This window comes from Rhopalosiphum padi, chromosome 3, assembly GCF_020882245.1.
Source record: "Rhopalosiphum padi isolate XX-2018 chromosome 3, ASM2088224v1, whole genome shotgun sequence".
Lineage (NCBI taxonomy): Eukaryota > Metazoa > Arthropoda > Insecta > Hemiptera > Aphididae > Rhopalosiphum > Rhopalosiphum padi.
Window position 1 is genome coordinate 12,742,803 of NC_083599.1, and position 25,705 is coordinate 12,768,507.

At 28.5% G+C, this 25,705-nt stretch overlaps 2 protein-coding genes across 3 annotated transcripts; both read left to right on the top strand.

The window, feature by feature from the left end:
• The first annotated feature begins 881 nt into the window (after positions 1 to 881).
• On the top strand, positions 882 to 15,092 carry LOC132926766 (uncharacterized). The gene is made up of 3 exons (XM_060991156.1): positions 882 to 1,019; positions 12,063 to 13,381; positions 14,534 to 15,092. Exons 2-3 carry the CDS (start codon positions 12,249 to 12,251, stop codon positions 14,913 to 14,915), a joined length of 1,515 nt encoding a protein of 504 aa, XP_060847139.1. The 5' UTR covers positions 882 to 1,019; positions 12,063 to 12,248; the 3' UTR covers positions 14,916 to 15,092.
• A 2,263-nt stretch (positions 15,093 to 17,355) lies between these two features.
• Positions 17,356 to 23,840, top strand: LOC132927456 (uncharacterized). Of its 2 annotated transcripts, XM_060991995.1 has the most exons (4): positions 17,356 to 17,474; positions 19,355 to 19,635; positions 22,907 to 23,252; positions 23,329 to 23,840. In XM_060991995.1, the coding sequence occupies exons 3-4, from the start codon at positions 22,919 to 22,921 to the stop codon at positions 23,748 to 23,750; spliced, it is 756 nt and encodes a 251-aa protein (XP_060847978.1). In that variant the 5' UTR covers positions 17,356 to 17,474; positions 19,355 to 19,635; positions 22,907 to 22,918; the 3' UTR covers positions 23,751 to 23,840. The 2 variants fall into 2 exon arrangements, with proteins under 2 accessions (XP_060847978.1, XP_060847977.1); XM_060991994.1 differs by lacking the exon at positions 17,356 to 17,474 and having other exon boundaries at positions 19,242 to 19,635.
• Positions 23,841 to 25,705: the final 1,865 nt, after the last annotated feature.

Here is a 25,705-nt window from a genome sequence, read left to right on the forward strand (position 1 = left end):
CTTGTTTTAAGTTTTTATCGTGGCTTATGGTCAAATGTCGTGTAATGTGTAAACATTGTTTTGGACTTTGGTTGATGGTGCTGTTACTAGGAAATTAACTATAGAAATGTAGAATTAAATATAAAAATTCACTTATTCATTTTTTTTTATAAATACCCTAAATAGGTAAATTATAAAATTATCGTATGATAAAAAACTTGATGATTAGACATAATTAATGCACATAGTATATATGTAAGTATTAAATAATGAGTGTTGTACATTGTAAGATATTGTAGGTTTTCGCAAACTATTGTATAAATAAATAAAAAAATGTGTTGTTAGTGACATTTTTAAATACCCCCCCCCCCCCTTTCCCATTGAGTAATTTAACTCGTAATACTAGGATAAACATCAACATTGTATAATTAAATGTATATCTCAAACTAGATTTAATGTGTATCGATATCAGTAGGAATGTATTTTACTCGATTCTTAACAATTTGAACGTTCAAGCAAGTTTCCGCTTTTCTATGATTTATTCGTTGAAAGTATAGGTACACGGTATTTTAGCTATTATACAAATATATCTCTATTTGATGTTAAGTGTGGACTAGGGATAAAAATCTCGTTTCTCACTATACGACAATAATGCTCTTCACATGACGTAACACTGGAAAATTATACGATAATGCGCAATCGCCAATCGATCGGATTATTTACAGTCCTCAGTCCTCACTCTCTCAGTAAGTCATAGAAGGCTTTGACAACTCAAATACAGCTGCTGCCGCAATCGCCATCTGTTGCCGTCTTCAAACAGTTCAAACCAATAAACGCATTTAAAAGGTAATCTTATGACCTTATAGGTTTTACAAGTTTTACGTATAAAGGTCGATACATTTTACACACTCTTAAGTCGTTTTTATACTATAATATCAGTCTAAACTTGTGCCGGTTTGTGCGTGGTTCCAGATGATTTCGAATACATGCATACAAGCACGATTCCGATTCACGCGAGCTAAATAAATATCGTAAATAAAGTACGTAATAATTAATAATAATTTTTTCATGTTTGTATTGTACTTTATACTTTTTCACTCGTTAATTCATGTTTATGTCGGTGTCTTATATCATTTCAATATTTAATAACCGCTACAATTTACCAGAAAACAATTCATCACAATATAGTCATCCCGCCAAAGCTTACCGAAATAATATTTATCGTAATTTACGAGATTATCTACGAGCTATAGTATCTATTTTAATATAATTAAAATTGATATAGTGAATTGAAAAATAAATAATAATAATAAAAACTTAAGCCTATAAACTTAAATGGGCTCCTACGTGATATTTATCAGGGAGAGGAATAATTATATTAAATACAAAAAAGAGAATTGAAAAAAGCTTATGCTTTACAAACTATAAAATAAAAGTAAAAAGTAAAAATTATATAAAAAAATAAATTTATACTAAAGTTAAAATATTAATGAAAAGTTTATTTAAATAATAATAAAAGTTAAAATGTTCAAATTAAATTTGTAGTTAAGGGGGGGGGGTAAATGCCCCGACTCCTCCCTCGGTTGTCATGCCAATTTACAGTAGTATTAGTATATTACAAAGAAATATTTCAAATTTAAAAGTTTAATTTATAATATTGAAATTTATATGCAATGTTACGAATAATATCAGCTATATTTGTGTTGATATCATTAATATAATTTCTAGATATTATTTTTATTATTATAATTTTGTAATTAGAATTCATTACGTCATTACATAACTTAAACAGATTTTATATAATATATATTATAGTACTTATCTATTTTATGAATGTATACTATGACAGTATGACAATTACTAAACTATTAAGTAATTAAACTACAAACCAGGAAAAGTAATAAAATTTAGAAGACATAATCGGCAATGTAGAACAATAATTGGTCTAGGCGATCATTTTGTCGTCCTGCAAAATATTTACGATTGATAAACGTATATGGTGAACGGTTTAAAATTAATTTATGTTAATCTGCTTATGCCAGTCGGTCCAAATATATCTATGGACTTCATATAATATAAAGTCTATGTTTATATGAATTTGTGTACAATTTACATATTTTAATATTTTAAAACTGAATATAATATTATAGTGATCATACACACATTCTGCGGTTAACGATTAACATTTTCTTATTAATATTAAAATAAAACACTTGGTATGTCTATTATACGTATGAGTTCCTCATGGTAATAATCTAACTTTTTTCTTATTTATGGAATTAATAATTTTTCAATGTAAGGTTCAGTGGCATACCTGGAAATTTGTATTGAGAGTGCAATAGATAATAATTACTTTTATCTTGATTAGGTTTTCGCATATAAACTATAATATAGTTAACTTCACAGCCAACAAGTTAGCCATAGCCCATGTTTTATGTAGGTAAAATTCTAGTAAATCTATTTGCTTATACTGATATAAACCAACTTATTTAGTGGATAATATACTAATATTTAAGAAGTATTTAAAATAATGTATACATTCATTTTAATGGGAGTGGGGATCAAGGAGCCAAACCCCTTTCTAGGGGACTAAATATTAGTTGTGTCCTTAGATAACTACGAAAAAAAAGGATTAATCAATGTTTCGAATAGTGCATACTATACTTGGATTCCAAACTATATTTAATAGATAATTTGCGAGCGGATTAAAAAGGTCATAAACAGGTCAAACCATCTTGCGTCTTATCATTTTTTACAGCCTATAATGATTACGTTCCAAAAATCGATAGATACTAAAAATTGATGCTACATTTATATCAAGTAATATAAAAATAAGATTGTTAAATTAGAACTAAATATTGCATAAACTATCTAGTTATTACTAATAATTTCAATTTTATTTCCATTAATGTAGATACATATTATACATTTTCAAATTATATATTTAAAATTGAATACATACCTATTACCTTTTACCTATTCATAGGTAAAACTAGACATTTGCGTAAGGGTAAGTCAAGATATTTTAAAATTTCTCCTCTCTCTTGTCAAAATATATTACCCATTAGAATGTGTATATTTTTAATGTTATAGAAGAACTTACCTATATTTATACATTATACAATAATCAACACTCTGAGCTTTGTTTATAGTATTTTTTAATAATTTTTTTTATATTGTAGATATAGTTACAATATATTCAATCTTTACATTAAATCCCAAAAAAATATACTCATAACTACGAGGACGTTACACCCGCATGTATCCGTCATACAAATGTAAAATATATAGTAAAAATTGTTTTGCGCGGGAAGGTACCGAGAAGGCTATAATCATAATTTATTAAGCAATAATGTTTTCATCACATAAAAAGGAGGACTTCGGCTGTGCAATGTCGTTTTTATTTACTTGTTTAGTTAAGTGGTTCACTATAATGGATGTGTTAAATTTTAATTCAATAATATATACGCATTATACACGAAATATTATTCTAATCGTAGAGTAATATAATAATAATAATAATCGAAATAATTGTCAGCGTATTGCGTATATCACCATATATATATTTCAAATGTTTTTTTTTTGATATTACTATTATTTAATTTATTTTACTTTTGGTATTATGGTAAGTTGATATATTTTTTTACAAATATATTGCATTTATAATATTATTTATATAATAGAATGATATGTATTTATACATTGATAATATATTAGTATAAATATACGTAAAAGTAAAACCGATTCGTACATTATATTTTTATTTCTTAAAACCGATGAACCATAATTGCGGTTTAGTAATTAGCATGATTGATCTCGTTTTAGCTTATTACCTGCAAAAAACACACGACGATTGCGCTCGAGTCTATAATATAAATATTAAACTTTTAAACAATTTTCAATGCACTATTTAAAAATATAGTCGAACTTGGTTAAGTCGGAGTCGAAGTTAAAAGTTCGAGTAGTATAATAAAGTTTAAAGTATAATAGCATATTAATACATGACTATATGGCATTATAAGCATTTGTCATATTTTTTTTTTCATAAACGTTTTTCTCCAATTTATATAATAAATACTAATATTAAAATTGTATAAGTATTTATTTTATACACATTGAGAAAATATGTTTATAAAGAAAAATATATGACACATTTTTATAATGCCAATTAGGTCAATATCTAAATTATAGGCTTGAGCACGGTGGTGTGTTTTTTGCAAGTGAAAAGGTGAAACTGACCCAATCGAGCTAATTACTAGAGCACAACCGTTTTGGGGTTTTCGCACGTAAAAAGGTAGGGCAGGTACTATCGTGTTACATCTTCTTAAAACCTTTTTTAATGTATAGGACAATATTAGCCGACGGACATGCGGGCGTCGTCGCACGCTGTTAGAGGCGGCGGTGGCGACGGTCCGTGTGGCCAGTGGCCACTGATCAGTCAAATTGTTTTCTTCTAATAATATTATGTTTAAAATATAAAATAATATGTATGTATATATATATTATATACAATGAATACAATATTCGTTTATTGATTAGTTATTAGTTTAACAGTGTGCCGTCTTTCTTTTGGATGCAATTAAAATTTATTACAAACTTATCCATTTTTTTATGTTACCTTTGTAACACTCTTACACTACGAATACTATTTTATGAATTAAAAAAAAAGCGTATGGGGGCCGATCTAACTCCCACAATCCGTCTTGTATACGCCCCTGCTAGAGCCTATTAGTGGTGCGAATATCGTGTCACTGAAACGAAAATACTACCTATATATATCGGCTATTACCGCCTCCTTAATACTTAGTTCTATAAATATGCGGTCTATTTTACGAAAACATTAGTAGGTAAGTAGGTAGGATAACACTGGGTATCGTCCCTAATCTCACGATTAATGTTAACTATTTTTATTTGTCACTAAACCAATGAGTAAACATACTCGTACAAAATATGTATAAATTGTAGATATATTTCAATAAAAAAAAAGGTAGGTACAAATCTCTCCACAGTCAAACATATAAATTATATTAAAATAAATAATAATACCTAAAAATAGTTTTGATTTTATTGATTTTAATAAAATATTTTGAAAAACCTATTCTTATTTTTTTATAATTAATTAATAATTACATCAGCTAGACAAAGCTAATATTGTATAGTATTACCGTAAACAGTGATAAAAATACAAGTAGGTATATAGGTACGTATTTATCGTTTGCATCACTAAATTTCGGGAAAATAATCACATAAAACAGTATTTTCATTTTTTGTAAATATATTTATTTTAATCTAATAGGTATATATTATTATATAGGTACCCAATCTGTATCGTATCTGAGGGTCTAAAACCTGTCGGTATTAGGTATGGCCATACCTACCAACTAGAAGTAATAGTTTATATTTAAATATACAGCATAATATGCCCAACGAGTAGTATAGGATGATTGATCTAGGATGTCAATCTTATCTAATGACTGAAAATGTATGTAATATAGCTAATATAGGTATAATAAATAACAATTTGTACAATGTATTGGTAATTTTAACGAATAGAGCGGTGTTAAATAACTAGTTTAAGTATAAATATATAATAGTATTACCAATAACTACTGTTTCGTTGATTTATAAATTAATTCGTTATTTCATAAAATAACGCATAGTAAACACATGTTTTATGAATTAGTTAATAATTTTTCACTTTATTTTTAATTTAAAATAACGAAAATAATATGTCGGTGTAAATAATATGCATTCTAATAAATCAATCATAACCATAGATTTCAATGACAAGGGACATCATGATAAAATGGTATAATTTATCTATACCTAATAAAATAGCCAACTTGCATTTCCGAATCGGGACCCAAGTCACCGGTCAAATTTACTAACAGTAAAGTATAAAGGTGACATTTTTTTAAAGTTGCAAGTAGTTTGAAATCGTTACAGCCTGATAAATATTTACCATTTTAATATGTTTCTATCATACAATTATACCTTTATATTATATCTATACATAAACATCACCCGTTAAATAACAACAACAATCATCACACACGTTTACAACATAATATTATATTATTGTCGACTGTTTAATATTATCAACAATTGAATATTAAGAAATTTAAATGTATTAAAAGAGTGTGTCAAACAAGTATTTATCAGTGCCTTAATAAAAAAAAAGGTCGAACATTTAATTAAAAATTGCAATATAACATTTTCAATCTGCCTGTAGTTATCTTGTAATGCAATAACGGTTTAGGCGTAGAGTAGGAAGGAAAATTAAATTTAACAAAGTCATTTAATAAATAACATTTTATATCGAGTTTTATATTTTTCATTAGTGTGTTTACTGTGTACCCTAAAAATACACGCGGGCCGCAATTTAGGAGAAAAGTTTACCACCGGGCCCGACTATTAGCCACTCCCTTGGGTGCCGCTCTTGCCCTATATATTTATATACCCAGTATAAACAATGATATTTTAGTGTGTATTATTATATTATAGACGTACACTCGGCTACTAAAACAATATTAGTGTTGAAAACGATTTACTCTCTTTCATCGCGAAACCGTATATTCGTACAATATGTGGACAGCACTCAATCCATCATAAAATAATAATAATAATAATAATAATAAAAATAAAAATAACAGCAACACAAATGGGAGTTTGTTATCGAAAGTGAGTCTGAACGGAGCGACACCTCCGAACCGACCCGGCAATCAATCGTCGCGGGCTGGAATCAGCTGGATCGGCAACGACCTCGCGAGGCCGTTATTACGCGTAATATAGACTTTCACTCGGCCCCTTTTACAAATTGGCCGCGGATCAATACTTCACCCCGTCTCGGTGTTTCCGAGGACCGCTTCCCCGGTAAAATCATAGCTCGTCACACCCTTCGCCGGTCCCGCACGGGTTTACCTATAGGGGCGGACCTGTAGAATGTGCGTAGACGTCGCAATTCGCAGGCGTCGCATTATTCCCGTGGAACTCACTGCCCACATCCGCCACTGTCGGGATTTGGCGTTGCTGTCGTCAGATCCCGGGCACTCTCTGATGCGATGATAGGATATCGACGTACACTACACCGTAAGAAGGAATTACATAAACAAGACGTGTAATAACGAAATAGTTATAAATTTATAAACATAACTATATTGAGCCGTTACAGGTACCCTGTGTGTACGTACGTGAACATAATCGTGTCGCTGCAGTAAGTGTGCAGTTATTAACAATTAATCGTATTGCTCAGGTATTATAATATTAATTGTATTATTATTATTAAAATCATTATAACCGAAACTCAGCTATTTTTTTTTTTTAACACTTAATAACTGATTTAGAGTCATACAATTTTTGTTTACTCTATATAATTATAGAGATATGCATAAAAAATAATTTTATTACATTAAAAGTAAAACTTTACATTATTTTCTAATCACAAACAAAAAAATGGCTGAATTTATATAGAATTAAGATGTTATTTACTAAAAACATTGGTATTTACTACCAAACTTATTTTTAGTATGATAAAAATATGGTATTTAATTTGGTAATAATTAATTATACAGATCTACCATGATGTTTTGATTTACTTTTTAATAGGTATATAGTTATAGAAAATATTTAATATATAACTTTACTATATTTATAATTGAAATTCTTAAGATTAATTATATTAACTGTTTAAAATATGTCGACGTTAAATTAATTAATCTTCTACTATATTATTATATCGTTATTTAAACAGAAGCTTGGTGTCATTTATCATGGTAATTATGTTAAGGTAAATTTTCATCGCAATGTCTGAACGCGGTGTCTAAGCGTAAACTTCCGGTCCGGATATAGTTGGCGTCTATATCCCGCACCGTTCCATTTTAACAGTGGCGAACTGACTAGAGACTAGAGAGATGATTAAGCAATCGGCTTTCGGACCTTCGATCTTGTCATATCAATAAAAAAAAATATATTTAATAGTAAAACACCATTAATTTCTTATATTTTATAAGAACGATAATTGAGAGTACAGACATTTTACAGCAATGTTGCGAATTGGTTTTTAAACTTGAATGATTTTATACATTTAATATTATGGACAGAGTACTTATTACACTATTATAACAATAAGCGCTTGTAGTGCTCGTTGTACATGGAAAATTGTATTTTCATTTTACAGAATGACTCGTCAGAATTTATTATAAGTCTCAAATTCTTCACTAAATGTCTAAACCTAAGTGTATATTTATAACATGACATATACTGTATACATTATGCCAATATCTACCTATATTAGCTATATTAAAGTAATTTAAATAATTACACTTACATTTTCTTCTTGAAAATCATGAATATTTCAAGAAGTACATATTCGTAATGTATTAATTTTTAATACATAATTTATCCTTGTTAATAATTTATGCTTAATCAGAGGTAGGTACTACCTATGTAGTATGTATTCATTATTTAATTTGTATTAAAATCAAACTTGACAGAATAAAATTACATTATTGCATATTCAAACGCGCGTTCATGCGTAATTATAACTAATAGTTCGCCTAATGAATAATGATCAATGGAACTTTTACATTTTCATAAATAATTTATGGAGCTAAGCAAATTATTAATTTTGTAATTTGATGTTGAAATTAAGTTTGTTTTATAAATATACTGTAAAAGTGTAAAAAATAGTTGAAATGATTTAAAAAGATAAATCATCTAAAATATAATATTAATAGCTCCGTGTCCTATAACAGTTGATTAACCACTAGGACTCCTTCATATTCGGTTACCCCTTTACACAGTTTGATGCTACAGAGAAAACATATCTTTACTATTGTTAGTTGTCTTACCTGTGCTAATTAAGACTTGGTGTATGGAGGAGAGGTATTTTCATTAAAAAAACAGACCGAAAAAATACACTTATTGTCGTTTCAAAGTAATATCAATATTCATATAATTTCATATTAAATTAACTTAAAGACAATTATTATATATGAGTATATATCTACAAAACGTAATACTTATTGTATAAGATTCTTTTATACAAATACTATAGATACATCAATTTGATTTAATATAAAAATCGCGTTTTATTCGTTTTCTATTTTTTCAAAGTATATAATTTTATACTGGTTACCAGTTTGTTTTTCTTGAAACTATTATTCTTGATAAATCGTCGATAATATGATTCGTATATTTCGTGGTAACTATAAATTAAATTTTGTTTATAAATTCATCAAAAATAAATGTTAATATATCTTTATGGTTATTACAAGAATACCATGATAACCGATACAAATATATAGTCATATAGATATTTTTTAGGAACTTTATTTTTAGGTCATTAAACTTTGTGCATCAAAATATAACTGACGTACCTAATTATAAATGATTTATACTTTGTATATTCTATAGTCTATAGTCTATACTATAGATGTTATAATATTAATAATATAATCAATGTGTATGTATGACGATTTAGTATCTCGGGGAAAATTTTATGAATACTAGTCCTTTTTCACATAACTGATAGCAATGATCAATTCACATATATTTCACTTTAAATTTATGCATTTTTTCGGTTACCTCTATTTTGTTATACTGCGCGAGACACTGGACTAGACTAGACTAGAACTAGACTATACTATATATGTGTGTTTGTACAGGGTGTGTCCCAAAAGGAACGCTTTTTTAAATCGGTTGCTAATTTTTCGTTTTTATGTTTACAACATTGTTTTCGTCATTTTTTTAATCTACTATCATTTCATTCTGATGTTGTGTCATCAGTTTTTGTCAAGTGTGACGACTTCGTTACTCGGATGGGACGTTACTCACAATGTGTTATCGATTCGTCGGCTAATAAAAAACTCGAAAAGCTGGTTAACTGTTGATCTCAAAAGCCAGGGTTAGGTTAAGGCGTCCACCTAAAACTCACCAGAGATATCAAGAGGTAGTTGTTGTCAATTTTCTTGATCGCACTTCAGTCTGTCAATAAGCTAGGGGAGGATAATCGAATGATATTGGTTTTCATACGTAAACCAGATGTTGTACTGAAACTTTATACATTATTTTTTGTATTTGTATGAAAAATAAAGTGTTTTTTTAATTAATTTAAAAAAATATTTTTTTAGGGACACTGTATTATACTCAACAAACATAACTGTAATCTAAGCACATTTCAACAATGTAACATCCCCTAGTATCCTACATATTATATCGTTTAATTTTATATTAATAAATTGTTTAAATATTTAAAAACAAACTATACTATACTAACAATACTATATTTTTACCGATTAATTATACTAATGTACAATTGAATAAGTTTTTCATTAAATATTATACTTTAAATATATAACATAAAATATTTTAAACATTTAAATTAAAAATATATAAAGCCAGGCATTGAATTAATTAATAATAATATGCAAATGCTGAAAATCATTATTATATGTATAAGTTTAGTTGTCTATATATAGTATACTACTAAATAAAATTGCTATTTAAAATAAATTTGAAATTTTATCTATAATATAATTGTTCAAAAACTAAAACTAAACAACTAAACTTTACTTTATATAATCAATGGTAGTACATACATAACAATATTTACAAAATATTATAGGAATGAAATAGATTAATAGCGTATGATGGTTATTTCGAGCGTCGTCGACCAAGGCGGTTTGTCATAGTTCATTTACGTAACAAGTACTTATTGTGCCTAGAGCAGCTATAGAGCTATGCATTTTTAGAAAAATTGCATTATTTTTAATTTATTATATAGCATAGTTTCTTCACAACATTCCAAATCGGTATTTAAACTTGAATGAACAATTTTAAAACTTTAATTTTTTTATTACTTTTTTGATATTTATAATCATTACTGTTAATACAAATTATTTATACACATTTAATGATATTATTTTTTATTTTTCGTATTATAAATATTTTACACTATACGCATGCTACACTTAATGTACAATACCTTTAATTAAAAATATATTACAATTGATAGATTTTTATATTTTTTAAATCTTATTCTTTAGTGTGCATTAGAATTTTATACTGTATTTTTTAAGATTGAAATGCATTTATAAAGTTTTTTAGTGTTTTTTAACGGAATTTATAGTTAATTTTATACTATAATATTTATAGTATAAAACTGTGTACTTTTTTAAAGAGATTTTAATGCAATGTTTTTTCATAGCCCTAATTATTTATTTAGAGCAACATGATGGATCGTGGTTCGATAGAAATGATCGTTTTATAAAACGATGCGTGTACTCCACAATTATTGTTTTAGAAATATGATTCAATTTCTGGAAATATTATTTCTAATTATTTACTTTCATTTTAAGTTTCTGCGTTCTTTTTAAATTCACCAAAGCGTTCAACTTTGGACATTTGCCTTACATTGTCAATCACAAAAAATCAACCAAAATTGAAAATAATGAATACAAAAATCAACAGTTATAGTTATTAACTAAAATTCACAACTTTGAACATATTAAAACATTTCATTTCCCTCTATAGGTTTATCCACTTATTTTACTATTAACAAAATAAAAATTCCATTTCTACTACTTTTTAAATAAGAGGATAACCACTAATTGACTATTTAGTACACGAAAACACGAAAGTATTAATGCGCTATTTAATGTAGATTTGCGAATATTAAAATACAGTATCCGGCGCGTGTTTCTCAAATTTACAAAAAATCTAATTAAAATACTTTATCGAATAATTAATAATAGTTTAAAAACATAATCGACTTTAATTTATTTTGTACATGTACAGTACCATTAAAAATTACTTACTTATAATTTTCAACACCGCATACCAGTAGAAACCTTTTCCAATAACAGAACGTATATTACGGCGCCGTCGTAAAAAATATATATTTTTAAACCTATATAGTATTATACATTTGCATGTCACGATTATATTATATTGATAGACTTATTAATATTATCAGTGGTTCGAACATAAACACTGCAGTTGACTGAAATGCGTATAATATTAACGTTTGTGTATGTGCTTGTGCTATTAAATATTATTATTCTATTAATATTGTATTCGTTTAGAGCATCACCATCACCACCGCCGCCATCACCGTCATCGCTATAACCGGTCACCAAGAAGAACCGATACCGTACAGCATCTCCTTTCGTATATTCGTCAATACAGTGGTAGGTATACGCATCAGTATAAATCCCCTCTCCCCAGGCATTTTTCCGGATAATAGAGCGAATATATTATAACAACGCAATATGTCCGACGAAGTGGAAAAGTACGACAGCCATCGTTTCGACGACGTGTTCTACGCGTACACGGAATTGTTCATGAAAAGAAGCTTCACGGAAGTGAGCTGGTCCAACGATTATCACGAGACAAACTACCATCGGTTGAAGGCGTTCCCCATAGACGTGGTGCGCCCGTACGCCGAGCGACTGTTGCAGGCGCACGGCACCGGACCGCTGCTGCACACCATCATAGCGGCGAATTTCGAGTGCGAGCCGACGCCGACCAACGGCGGGCGGTTTTCGTTCGTCGTCAACAACCCCCGGAACACGTTCAGGATGACCAACGACCTGATGGGGCTGGTCGCGGCGTGCGGACTGGACGTGGTCAAGGCGCCGGTCTCCGTGTACGAGTGCCTCCGGTGCAAGTCGTCCATACGACGGGCGGGAATGTCGACGATGAGCGTTTACGAGCTGTTGCGCCTGCACGTGGCGGAATGCGAGATGTCCATGGACGGACGGTACCTCAAACCGCTGACGGAGTTCGCGAGGGAGTGCGACCGCGACGAGTACGTGAACTTCCTGCACAAGTCCGTGGCCGAGACCGTACTGACGAAGCTGGGCCTGTTGATCGTCCGCCCGAAACGGTTCGACGAGCTGCCGTTCTCGGCGTTCACGCGTAACAGGCGCGTGTCGCTGTACGTGGTGTTGCGGCCGCGCAAGCGCCCGCGCTTCGACGACGACGCGCTCAACAGGATGGTCCAGGCCGGTTACCACACGTTCCCGACACAGAAAGTGATAACGGACTGGCGCGAGTTGAAGAGAGCGCTCAAGGACTTCACGCGCCGCCCGGTCACCGACAACAGGATCACGTGTTTCAGTTGCCACCACGCGGTCACGCTCAGCGCCGAAGTCGCCAGCGACCCGTGGAGATACCACGCCAAGAAGTCGCCGTCGTGCAGGTTCTTGTTGATGAAGATGGGCATGGACTACGTTAAACAGGTCCAGGAATCGATGTACCACTTCCGCCCTAGGAACAATGGACAGATGGACGAGCAAACCGCGGCGGCCGCCATCGATCCGGAGTTGGACTTGCAACCGCCGACTACTCCCGTAGGAGAGTTTTTCGACATGTGCAAAGACATGACCGGTCGAAAAAAAACGTGAGTATATTATATGATTCCGTAACGGCGCGGTGTAACTGGATGAGGGTGAAGTGTAAATATTTTTCCGTATTTGGCACTTGATTCGTGTATAGTCGTTTAATCGGTGTATAAAATTGTCGAAATGCAACATGGTCACATGGGTATTAGCTGAATTATTCTTCGCTGCCGAGTTATAATAAAAAAAGGGGGGTCGGCTAGTGGGCACCGTTTTTTTACTGTGTTGCCTTTATTTATATTTATTATATTTTACTGTTCAGGTGTGATAAATTTATGAGGAATCTTGTGTTCAATTTTCAAAACTTATTTGAGGTTTTTACTAACAATTATAACGTTAATATTCTAATTTCAAATGCATCTAAAAAATTGCACCATTGTATTTTTACGGTTATAAAAACCTGTAAGACTTGTAAGTAAACTTGTAAGAGATCTTGTATTAAGTTTTCAAGAATTTTGACCAAGCCAATACTATTACTTTTTATTAGCAACTATAGAAAAAAAGGTAAAATTAAAATTAAAAATTTGTCATACCTAAAAATAGCTCAAAAAGAGTTATACAAATTAATATAATGGAAATGATAATATAAACATAATAATAAACATCATGCGACAAATTGTATTATAGATCATATTATAGTCTCGTCGGTCCCAATTTACTATGATATTTATCTTAAATTTGGTTATTTTTCACTAATTTTTCTTATTAATTTAAAGTACAAGACACAAGAGACTATACCGATCTAAACATTTTGTGAACTAAAAACGCTCCATATTTTTGAATTTTATTATATACTGCAATATTTGATCAAAACATGTATTATGTATAGTACACCATATTTTTTTTAAATCGAATTCAATTTTTTTGACTAATTATTGCAAATCTGGCAAGCCTAACTTGGTTAATCGATCGGCTAACCGCTATGTCGCAATAAAAACCCAGGAATGCAATTCAACCAAGATAAAATTAATTTATTTTGAATATTATACGTCGTATAAATTGTTTATAATTTATAAAATAGTTATGCTGTACACACAGAAGTATACAGAGTTTAATACACGTATATAGACTTTATAGGTAATACGTAAGATAAAAAACAAATTTCAATTTTATATTTTCTAATATTAAATATAATATAACATTTATTATTGCAGCGAATTGCGAGTTGCCTTGTCGGCGACCACCATAAATGATTGCACCGTGTGCAGCATTGAGAAGCGCGCCGTCGCTTTGATGTCGTGTTCACATATTGTGACCTGTGTGGATTGCTCGTTCGCAATTCGTGATTGCCCGCTCTGCAGGACGTTGATTACCGGCTTCATGAAGCCGGTATTTCAGCCAGACGGTTCGTTTTGGAAGCAGCCAGAATGCGTGGGCGGAAATTATTTTATAAATCTGCCGTGTCGCCACTTGATAGAGACATGTGTCCCAGACAATGTTAGCCGATGCCCGAAAGCGGATGCTGTGGAAGAGGACAATACCTATTGCGTCGTGTGTGGTAACATGAACTTAGGCAAATTAAGGGTCTACCTTTAAATATTAGGCACTGCGAGTATAAATAATATGTTATTGTGTAGGCAGTGCTCGAATTGTTGACAAAATAAAACATAAGTAATAAAGTAAATAAATATGGGGATTCTGTAGTCTGTATACCTACTTATAAAAGTTTAATGTTTCCATTTCTTTTTATATCCCGTTGTGTAGTCCTATACACCTTCTCCTCATATTAAAATATATTAAAATATGATGTGTATAATAACAAAATTAATTTTAAAACAATTAAAACAAATATCTTTATTACTTACTTTTCGTAAAAATCGATTAAAATAACTATAGGTAATAATAGTAATAAGTATTAATTGTTAGTAGGATTTGGATTTGAAGGTAACACAAACAATAAAAAAAAAAAAACATTTAAAATTTAAAAAAGCTTTAATTGACAAACAACCAATAGCAAGAACACATTTCAATCTATAGATAGCTTATGTATTTTAATAAACGTTAAATTAACTTTATTGAACGTTTAACAGCAAAAATAAAGCATACCTATTAAGGTAACTTTAAACAGTTCAAACATATAACACTGAAAATGCACCGCCTTCGAAAGCTTTTATATATTCGAACTGTTAATATGTATAAAACTATATGATCAATTGATAATTAAACACTAAAAAATGAAGAAAATAATGCATTTATAGGTAAATAAGGCAAGTATATAATGTTCACCCATTGTCTTCGAAATTAAATAAAACACATATTGACATATTTTTACAAAAATTATTATTTTTCTATCATTACCAAAAAAAAAAATGCATTTGCCTTCAAATCCAAATCATATTTATTAGACATACTTTACTTTAGCGATTAAAAAATCGCAATCAATTATTGACTTTTAACTTTTATATTTAAGTAGGAAAGTACTTCTAGTGTAGAAATCTAAGTGTAGTTATTTGAATAATAAAACTATTAATTAATTAATTTAGGTTGTTAGTGTTACGTGTTTATAATAATATTATAACCTGCAAAGATTGTGGTGTAGGTTAGCTTTGTGTTGACTTATTTTTTTAACATTCCAATCCAATAATTATTATTAAAGGGGAAAATACCAATAAGATAGAATAATATTAGATAAAAAAATAAAAACGACATATTTTACCTAATGTGAATGACACTATGACAGTAAAGGTACTTGTACCAATATTTTGTATCATTAATCATTAAGCAATTATTATAAATGTATAGGTACTAATATGTGTATTTTTATATGTATTCTACAAACTTATTTTATAAATCCAATGGTGTGTATTACATTTTTATTGTAAGACCATTTTTGAATGACGTTAACACTCTATCTGTTCAATTTAATCTGCACGTTATAATATTCGTGTTCTGTGTGTATCATTATAATTTATTTTCAGATTGATGCATTGATGTGTATTCTTCAAAAAAAAAAAATTAAATGTAATATAAAATATAACACATTTTATTTGAAAAACTACTGTTTTGTTTATAAAACCTATACAAATGTTAAACGTATAATTATTTGTAATATTATACTTTATATACACTTCTGCATATATTTGTATAAGTATATATTTATTTACATTAAAGCGAAATTTGCAATGCACAGTTTCAATCACATATTGGTCTTTTGTCGGGACTTCGGGACAGAGAGCTCAATATCGGCGACAGTCCCGATACATATATAGGGGACGGATGGCAACTCCATATTATTTAAGTATTATAATAGGACAATAGGTACACCTTATTGTCAACGATATGCAATTGTTTCGTCCATCTTCATTTAACCCGATTCTTGTCGTTGACGATATTGTCCAGTTTTACATTTTACTTTAGACATATTATAACAATTCAGTTCAAATTATACGCGAGAGTTATAGACAAATTATATCAGAAATACATTTGATAATATAAATAAATAAGTAAGAACACAGAGAAATTTGTGATGTAAGGTCACAGGCCCAGCGGTATATATTGGAAGTGCTAGTGCCCGTGCCTAGTGTGGTGCGAGAGGTGCATGCGCTCGCACTTGACGCCAAAAGCTTTTTTATAATCTAAACGATATCAATGGAAGTTAGCCACATTACAATTCATATATTTTTCACGTTTACGTTATCGACATCACAAACATTGCCCTGATCGCCGGTGTCGAAAAATAATATTATATAGTGTTCACTTTGAATTTTGATTGGCGACTCGAAGTCTATTGTAAGCGATCATAATATTATATAGTATCGCGAGAAGCTAAAGATATATAGATATACAGGTACCTGGTTTTTATTTTTGTTTATTTTTAGTGTTGGTAGGTATTTATTTTTTCCCCGAAATGACGACGGTCGTTGATCGTCGACAACGATAATAGACTATATTATATAATAATATATGTTATATGTCATATTTATTATTATTACTTAGTATAATAATGAATTTAATAACACAAACAAGTGTCGACTGGGACGAGTCGTACGATATTATTTTAAACCCATCTGTGGTAGTGTTCACATCATAGTGCATTTAATCCAGAAGTTAACATGGGTACCTATAATTATTTTTCATCTGCAATATTATTTAAAGGTGAGTTATTTTTCGTGCAATCGAACAAATTTGATTTGTAAATAAATAATACCGGTTTAGTATGAAAGGGACTTATCTATCAATATTTTTTGTTCCACCTACATAGTTTGAGTTACAACGTAGATATTCTTATTATATATATATATATATATATATTGTTTTAAATAATGAGAACTGAGTTGTACCTTGAATTATATTAATTATTTTATTCATTTAATAACATAACAAACATAACATACAAAATATGTAGCACAGTTAAAACAAAAAAATATAATACAAATTCAATGTGTATTTTACCCAAAATGTGTTAGTAGTTAGGTGATGGCACACTTAACCGGTAGCAATATCTTATTAATATATTATAATGAATACATAAAATAATTAGAATAATTTTGTCGTGAGATACTACTTTATTATCTTCAAAGAATATAAATAAATTTAACATAGAACAAATATCTGGAAAAAAAATTAATTATTAATATTATTATTATTATTATTATTTATTATGTATATTATATGATATATATTTATATATATATAATATATATATATATATTGTGTTTATTATATTATGAATATTGTAAATGGATAAATTCAGTAATATTTTATCGAAGATCGTGTGTGTCGTACGAAATCCAAGCCGTTTATTTTAATTTTATTTAGCAACGAGATATAAGACGTAGCTCGTCACATAATTAAAGTACAATCAATTTTAAACTTGACAAGAAAATTCAATTTTTTACCAATCTAACGAAAGTGGTGCGGAGACTGGCGACGAAATCGAATCTTACATGGACGGGACGCTGCTTACAACGTGTAACCGATTCGTCGGCTAATAAAAATTTCAAAAAAAATTTGTTCAACTGTTGATCTCAAAGTCGTTTAGGTTAAATTTTACATGGTATTTATTTTTTGTAATGATGGCTTTAAACGTAGAACCAGATTGTTTAGTAATACATTCTACAACGTTGTAAGTACTCAATTCCTATTGTATTTCAATTAACAATAATAGAACGTGCGGGAACGTGTTAAAAAAAATAAAACGCGTGGAATCGTATTCCTACCTCAATCTCTACATATACTATATTAATTATATGGTGATAATAGTATACAAGTGGTAATTATATTAGTTAAGACGAGAATCTGGTTAAGACTATTTAGGTATATTTTTTATTTTTATCCAAAACAACTATATTAACATGTAAGTACCATTTAATAAAAAAAAAACATACTTATTTAATTATTACAAAATTTAATTTGATTAAAAGTAATTTGTTTCCTTGTGTATTATATAATATATAAGGTTAGATTTTATTAAATTATTACGCACATTAAACAAACAAATAATAGCTATTACAGACTTTCTATGAAATTATAATTTTTCTCTTAGTATTTTCAGCATTTTCTCTGCAATTGAACCATAAATAAATATAATGTACTCTAGTTGTGAGACAAAAATTAATCAAGGATAATATTAAATCTAAAAAATTAAAAAAAAAAAAATAATCGCTAAATGTTTCGCGAATTGTGTAAAACTATATTATAGTCTATTCACAATGAGATCATTACTCGGCGGCCTAGTTGTGCGCATGGGCGTGGCTTTACAACATAGTAGGCATACAGGTAGGTTAGGACAAACGGGTGTTGTCTGACCGCCGCCGAACGAAAACTGGTGGTCGCCGAGTATATATATATATATATATATATATAATCTATTGTGAATAGACTATAGACTGATATTCTAAAGAGTGCGCGCGCGCCCTAGCGAAAACCGAACACCACCTTTTTCGAACTTGCCGTCCGTAAAAGGTGTCCTTACTCTAATTGTTCTAATCAGCCACGGAATGCCAATTCCATATACCTGACCGTTCTATCATTAGTGCCTATAATTAGGAAGAACGTTGATTTCGCTCGCGCATTCACGCACAATCGCAGTCAGTCTTCAGTCATCAGTCGCCTTTTTCGCGACACTTGCTCGCTACCTGCCCAATAACCACCGTCGAATATCAGCACCACGCGACAACAGCCGTGCCGAAAAATTATCACTGCTTCCAGTTAACTTCCGTAATATTCCGTCATCCGTCAGTTTCGGCATTCAAGAAACTGAACGCGCTACTGCTGACAATACGCCAGTCTCTCTTCCAGAAACGCTTTTCAGTCGGTTAGTACAATGATTAATATAAATAAAAATCATTTTATTTTGATATTACAAACTTGATTGATAAAGGTAAATCATTTGTAATATTATTAACATTTACTGGTCGAAGTGTATATTGTCATCTACCATCGACGTCTCCGAAATCAAAATAAACCATTATTTTATCAAGTTTTTAGAAACGATCGCGAGTATTTTAAGTAATAATAAAATATTTATAGTATAGGTATTCTTTACATATTTATATAATACTAAGTATTTGCCTTATAAATTCGTGTGACATATTAAAATAATATGATACTTATGTGTAGGGCGTGGATTTGTATGCATTTTCATATTTATTCTGTTTAATCGTATGATATGCTTAGTGAGCACAATATTTGTTTCATGACATAAAGATTTAAAAAATGAAACTTTTTAGTGCATATTTTTTTGCATATTTCGATGTTTTTTTTTAAAATTTTGTTTAATATCAAAAATAAATTAATAGGTATACTTGTAGGTATAAACGGTTTTCCTTTATAATCGGGGAAATAAAATACGTATACCAAGATGACAAAGATGACGAAAAAAATGAAAAATTGTAGAAAAGTATCTATAGTAGGGTTCTGTAATTTTTTAAATATATTTTATTAATTAAATATTCGAAAAATAAATTTTTTTGCTAATTTTTTATGTATATTTTTATTTTACATGCATATTTAAGATTTTTTAGCGCATATTTGGTTGATTTTTAATGCATATAAATCTGCGCTCTACTTATGTGTTTTATCCACCTATAACCTGCAGAATATAAACCACCTACAAACAGAGTTGCAGAACAAAATATTATCTAAATAATTATTCGAATGATTATTTTTATAACTATACGAAAAAAAAAAAATTATAAAAAATGTAATTGATAACTTTTATAACATAATGCTAATACTAAATACAAATTTATTCGAATTATTTACTTTAGTTTCTTCTTTAGATAGTTCTATATTTGTTTAATTTATAGTATTTTTCTATTTATTTAAATTAAAAGAAGATTTACAATCGTGAACTTAAAATAAAATGCTAACTAGTGTTTTTTAATACGTAAATGTTTTAAATTTTAAATTACCAAAATACCAACCATCTGTTAACTTAGATCAAATTATTAAAAATTGTTCGAATAATTATTATGAAAATTAGTTGAATAACTTTTTATTTGATTAAAAAATATTATCTAAATAATCATCTGTATAAAATTTTATTCGAATGATGCCCAAGTCTGCCTATAACTAATTGTATTGGTGTATTTTAGTTCATTTTCAACTAAATTTCATTTTAGTTCACTTTTCATATTTTTCTTATTTCAATATATAAATATACCTATTACATAATATTTATATTGAATAATATAGGCTGTTTAAAATATGCGGTTTACCTAACCAAAAATTGTTTAATTAATAAAAATGTTTTTATAAACATTGAAAATGCCTAATGTCATAATAGTGAGGAAGTGATATCAATTCGTACATAGGTTAGTACGGGAATGGGACTTTTCGGCGCTGCCGTTTCGACGCTGCCGTATCGGCGATAGATATTTTCGGCGCTGCCGTTTCGGCGATAATGACAAAATACATGTTATAATGAAAATTTCTTTTAGTACAATATTATGTGTAATAAAAAAAAATATTAAGTTATTTTAATAAGTACTAAATTTATAAAATTCAAATTCAACGACATTCATGGCTATAAAAATAGTATAATAATAGTATATAGTAATAATTCGAATTGGGATTTTAGTACAAAATAATACACATATAAATTATAGTCAGTTATTTAGATATAAAAGAGATTAAAAAACTATATACATTTGTAAAAAAAAAATATAATATAATAATAATAATAATATATTCAATTAATATTAATTAATTATACAATTATAGTCAAAATTTTACTTCAACGCTATATTATTTGATATTCCCCTGATAAATGTTGGAATGTCATTTTTATCGTATCTGTCAATTAGTTTATAAATACGATTGTCTGTGTCTCTAAATTTTTGTAACTTTTTCCGTGGACTATTACCTGTTACCAAATGTTCACCAGGTTAGTACGTATATAAAGAAAGAAGTAAAGAAAGGAGACTTTTACCTATGCATTTTTGTCTTTTATGAGATATAATAGAAGATATTAGGGAATAATGTGTACTTTGAGCAATTGTTACACAAATTAACATAAAACAACACAATATTCCACATTCTTCACAACAATTTAGACACAATTGAGAAACATTTCATATAATTAGGGATGAGAAGTAACAGAAATTGTATATTTTTTTCCATATTTTCTATTTATAGCTAGGTGAGCTAACAATTTTTTCTATAACTTAGTGAGTTCATATTTGTAATTTTTATGCATATTTTGACGTTTTTTTTTTCAAGAATAGCATATTAATGATCTTTTGTGCTTATAAATGCATTTCTAGTAAATTCGTATTTATTTTTAACACAATTTATCTCATAAAACAATAATTGAACACAAAACCTGCAGTTTCATAAGTGAGCGATTTTTACACACTGAAACAATGACCACATATAATTGAAGGAAAAAAAATAATAATTAAATGCGATGGTCATAATATTTACGAAAATAAATATACGTATTGTTTAGTTATAGAAGTTTTTCCCCTTTTAAAAAAAATTATTCGGATAATCGTCGTCGTTTGAGCGTTGAAAATGTTCAATGCAACAAATTTAATTTATTATATAATAAATGCATTTTTTTTTTTTTTTGGTTGTTGGATAATTTAATAGCATAATAATATAAATCAATCTTTATGCATATTTTCGTAGCAAATAAAAAAAGTAAATATATAATAGTATAAAAATATATAACAATTTTTATGCATATTTTCGTTTTTTTTTGTGCATACACTTTGACATATTTTACCAATTTTACTTTCCATAACTTATCATCTTTACATATAATTTACAGTGGTGTTTTAACCAAATAATATACAGAAATTAAATAATGACTAATTTATAACCTATAAGTACCATATTATTTTAATTTTATTTAATTTTTTAAATTATCTTTTTTTGTAGAATGATATTATTTTTTATTTTTTATTTATTTGTTTGCAAAAGACCGCATACTATATGACAATCGAATAATATATGGGTAATATACGTTTTATGTTTGTGTTATACATTTCTAGTTATGTCTAAAACATTAAACCCGCATAAATAATATAGTTTATTTTAAGTGATAAATTACATATTTAATTTTTTTTATATTTTTCCAGTATTAATTGAAAATGTCAATGAATTATGTTTTACCAAAAATTGAATCAAGTATTGAGTTAAAACAAGAATCAGAACCTATATTAAAAATTGAAACAATTGATCCAGAACCACCATGTATAGGACTCGCTGAACAATTATTACTTGAAGAGCAATACGATAGTTCAATTTTTGAAGATGATTTCGAGGATGATAATATTTCTGTCGGAGTTGAAGATTGGAGTGAATTTTTACAAACACACAAAAAGAGCGATATGGATTGTAATGATAGGAACAATTCAACTCCTATAAATGCAGAAAAATATGACGGCCATAAACAATTAGCTCATGAGAAAATTAATAAAGAATGTAAATATCTATATTTTTGTAAATTAATATCAAATAATTATCTAATGACTAACTGAATTTTATTTTGTTATTAAAGGTTCATATGATCTTCGCAACAAAGTTGTCTCAGGAATTAACAACAACCCAGCCAATAGCATAAGTATACAGACCAGGAAAACGGTAAATGGTTTAGAAAAACCTCTACCTAAAATTAATCAACGTTCTAAACCACAGAAAAAAAATTCGTCGAAAAGAAAGATTACACGAAAAGCCCAGGAACAAAAATTACGAGATCACTTAGCCACAGGATTTAATATTCTGAGAGACACCTGTGGAAGTTCTAAAATGAATAAACGTGTGGTATCTAAGGTAACCATACTTATGGCTGCTAAAAAAGAGTGCGAGTGGTTGAGGAATATTGAAAAAGATTTGCTGATGAAGAAAAAAACATGCCTTAAAGAATATGAGAATTTGATGAATAAGAAGGCTGAAATTATTGCCAAATCTAAAACAACATAATAGAAGGTACTATTAAACCAACTTTTATTTATTAATAATAATAATTTATTATGCTATGTTTATATATATAATTATTTTTTTTTTTTTTTATAGTTTAATAGTCTCTAAGTGTATAGGAATTATAGCAAAGATTTTGTAAATGTTTAAATGTTATTTGTATAATATGTGTATATAACGTCTAACTTTGTATTTTACGTTTTTTTTATGTATCTGTATTAATACTATTATAATGATTAAATTAAATTGAAATAATATATCTACATGAATTAAATATATTATAGTATATATATTTGTGTGTTCTTAACGAGATTTTGTATAATGTGCCAGACCTTCATTTAAAATCGATTATGCGTATTTCTTAATGCTTAACTACATTTTATGGATTTAATTGATTTATTTTCATATTAACAAACGAATTATTTTAAAACTTAACATTCCAACAGTATTTTAATTTAAGTTATATTTTTAAACTGTAAGGTTATTTTTTATTTTAAAATTGTGTGTTAAAACTCAATAAAACACATAAAAGATTTTTATATAAATATGTCCTTTATGAATAAAATTGTGGTTACATTATGTAATTAATTTGTAATTAAAATGCTAGGGACGCTACTTTTTTAAAAGTAGCTGGACTGCTAGAGTACCTCTACTACTTTATTTCCAAGTCAACCACTGGTTAAATAGCTTTTAAAACCTTTATCAAATAATTTCTCATCGTTATAATATTTTTAAAACTGTATGTGTACTTGTCTTGTGTGGTATCTATAGTCTTATAAACGATACTTTCAAATCCTTTTTTTTTTCAATGTGTTATTATACGTAAATCGACTATTTGAGTAAAGGTATTTCCAATTTTATTAGGAAATTGACGGACTGTATACATTCAAGTAAATGGATAGTTTAGACTTCTAAAAATGTTACAGTTTACGTTTACCAATACACAACGATGAACGACCAATAAATAAAAATGATGTACAATTTGTATTATTTTGTTTAAATTTGTGCGTCCCTGTAAATAAAGTAAGATAAAAAAAGTATTTATTTAAAAATTTATTTTGATTTTAAATGCAGATGCTTTCAAAAAAGTATTTAAATACCGTGACCAAGTACTTTTTTCAAATGTATTTAGAAATACTTATTTGAGTCTTTAAAAAGTATTTGAATACTTTTACTCGAGTACTTTATAAGACTGGTCACCTACCAGAAAACTATTATTTACTTTAATTTATAATTCTAATAAAGTAAAGTTTTTATTTGTTTTTACTATGTCAAGCGTGAACTGTTTAAAATAAGCTCACAATGTTACATAATTTTAGGATAAAGAACAAAATAACAATATATTAATATAATAACATTACGAGTATGTGTCTTCAAGAAATTACAATACAATTTTACAATGATGAATAAACTACCAATAGTACCGACAATAATAAAAAGTATATTATAGGTACTTAAATGACTTTAAAATTAATTTGTAGGTAGCATGCATAAAATAAATGCGATAGATTTCAGTATTTAACATTTTTCAGTAGTTAGCACTTGCATACTATGAGCATCAATTCATGTAATAAAATTCTTTTAAACTTGTTTAACTGTATCCTGTAGGCTGTAGGTATAAAATAGTTCAATAAAATAAATTAACCCAATAATATTGAAACTTTGGCAAGTAAGTACTTTAACAAAAGTTTTCGGCAAAAGATTTTCATAAACATACAATATTTGAAAATCCCATGTTCTAAGTACATAACCTTCAGTAAAATGTACAATACAATTTCAATATTTAAAACAACTTCAGTACTCATTGTTATTTTTAAAAACTTAAAAATATATATTTTACTAATATGATTTATTTATTATTATTTAATTATATAATATATCCATATGAGTTTCTAATGAAACAAATTATATCTTTATAGTAAAATTATTATTAAAAAAAAAAAGGTATTAAAAATATA

What these genes read in the sequence shown, in the direction of transcription:
- LOC132926766 (XM_060991156.1), top strand. Translation starts at nt 12,249, where the DNA reads ATGTCCGACGAAGTGGAAAAGTACGACAGCCATCGTTTCGACGACGTG. An exon ending in ATGACCGGTCGAAAAAAAAC is followed by an intron (nt 13,382 to 14,533) that starts GTGAGTATATTA and finishes TTATTATTGCAG; the next exon opens with CGAATTGCGAGTTGCCTTGT.
- LOC132927456 (XM_060991995.1), top strand. Translation starts at nt 22,919, where the DNA reads ATGTCAATGAATTATGTTTTACCAAAAATTGAATCAAGTATTGAGTTA. An exon ending in TGAGAAAATTAATAAAGAAT is followed by an intron (nt 23,253 to 23,328) that starts GTAAATATCTAT and finishes TTGTTATTAAAG; the next exon opens with GTTCATATGATCTTCGCAAC.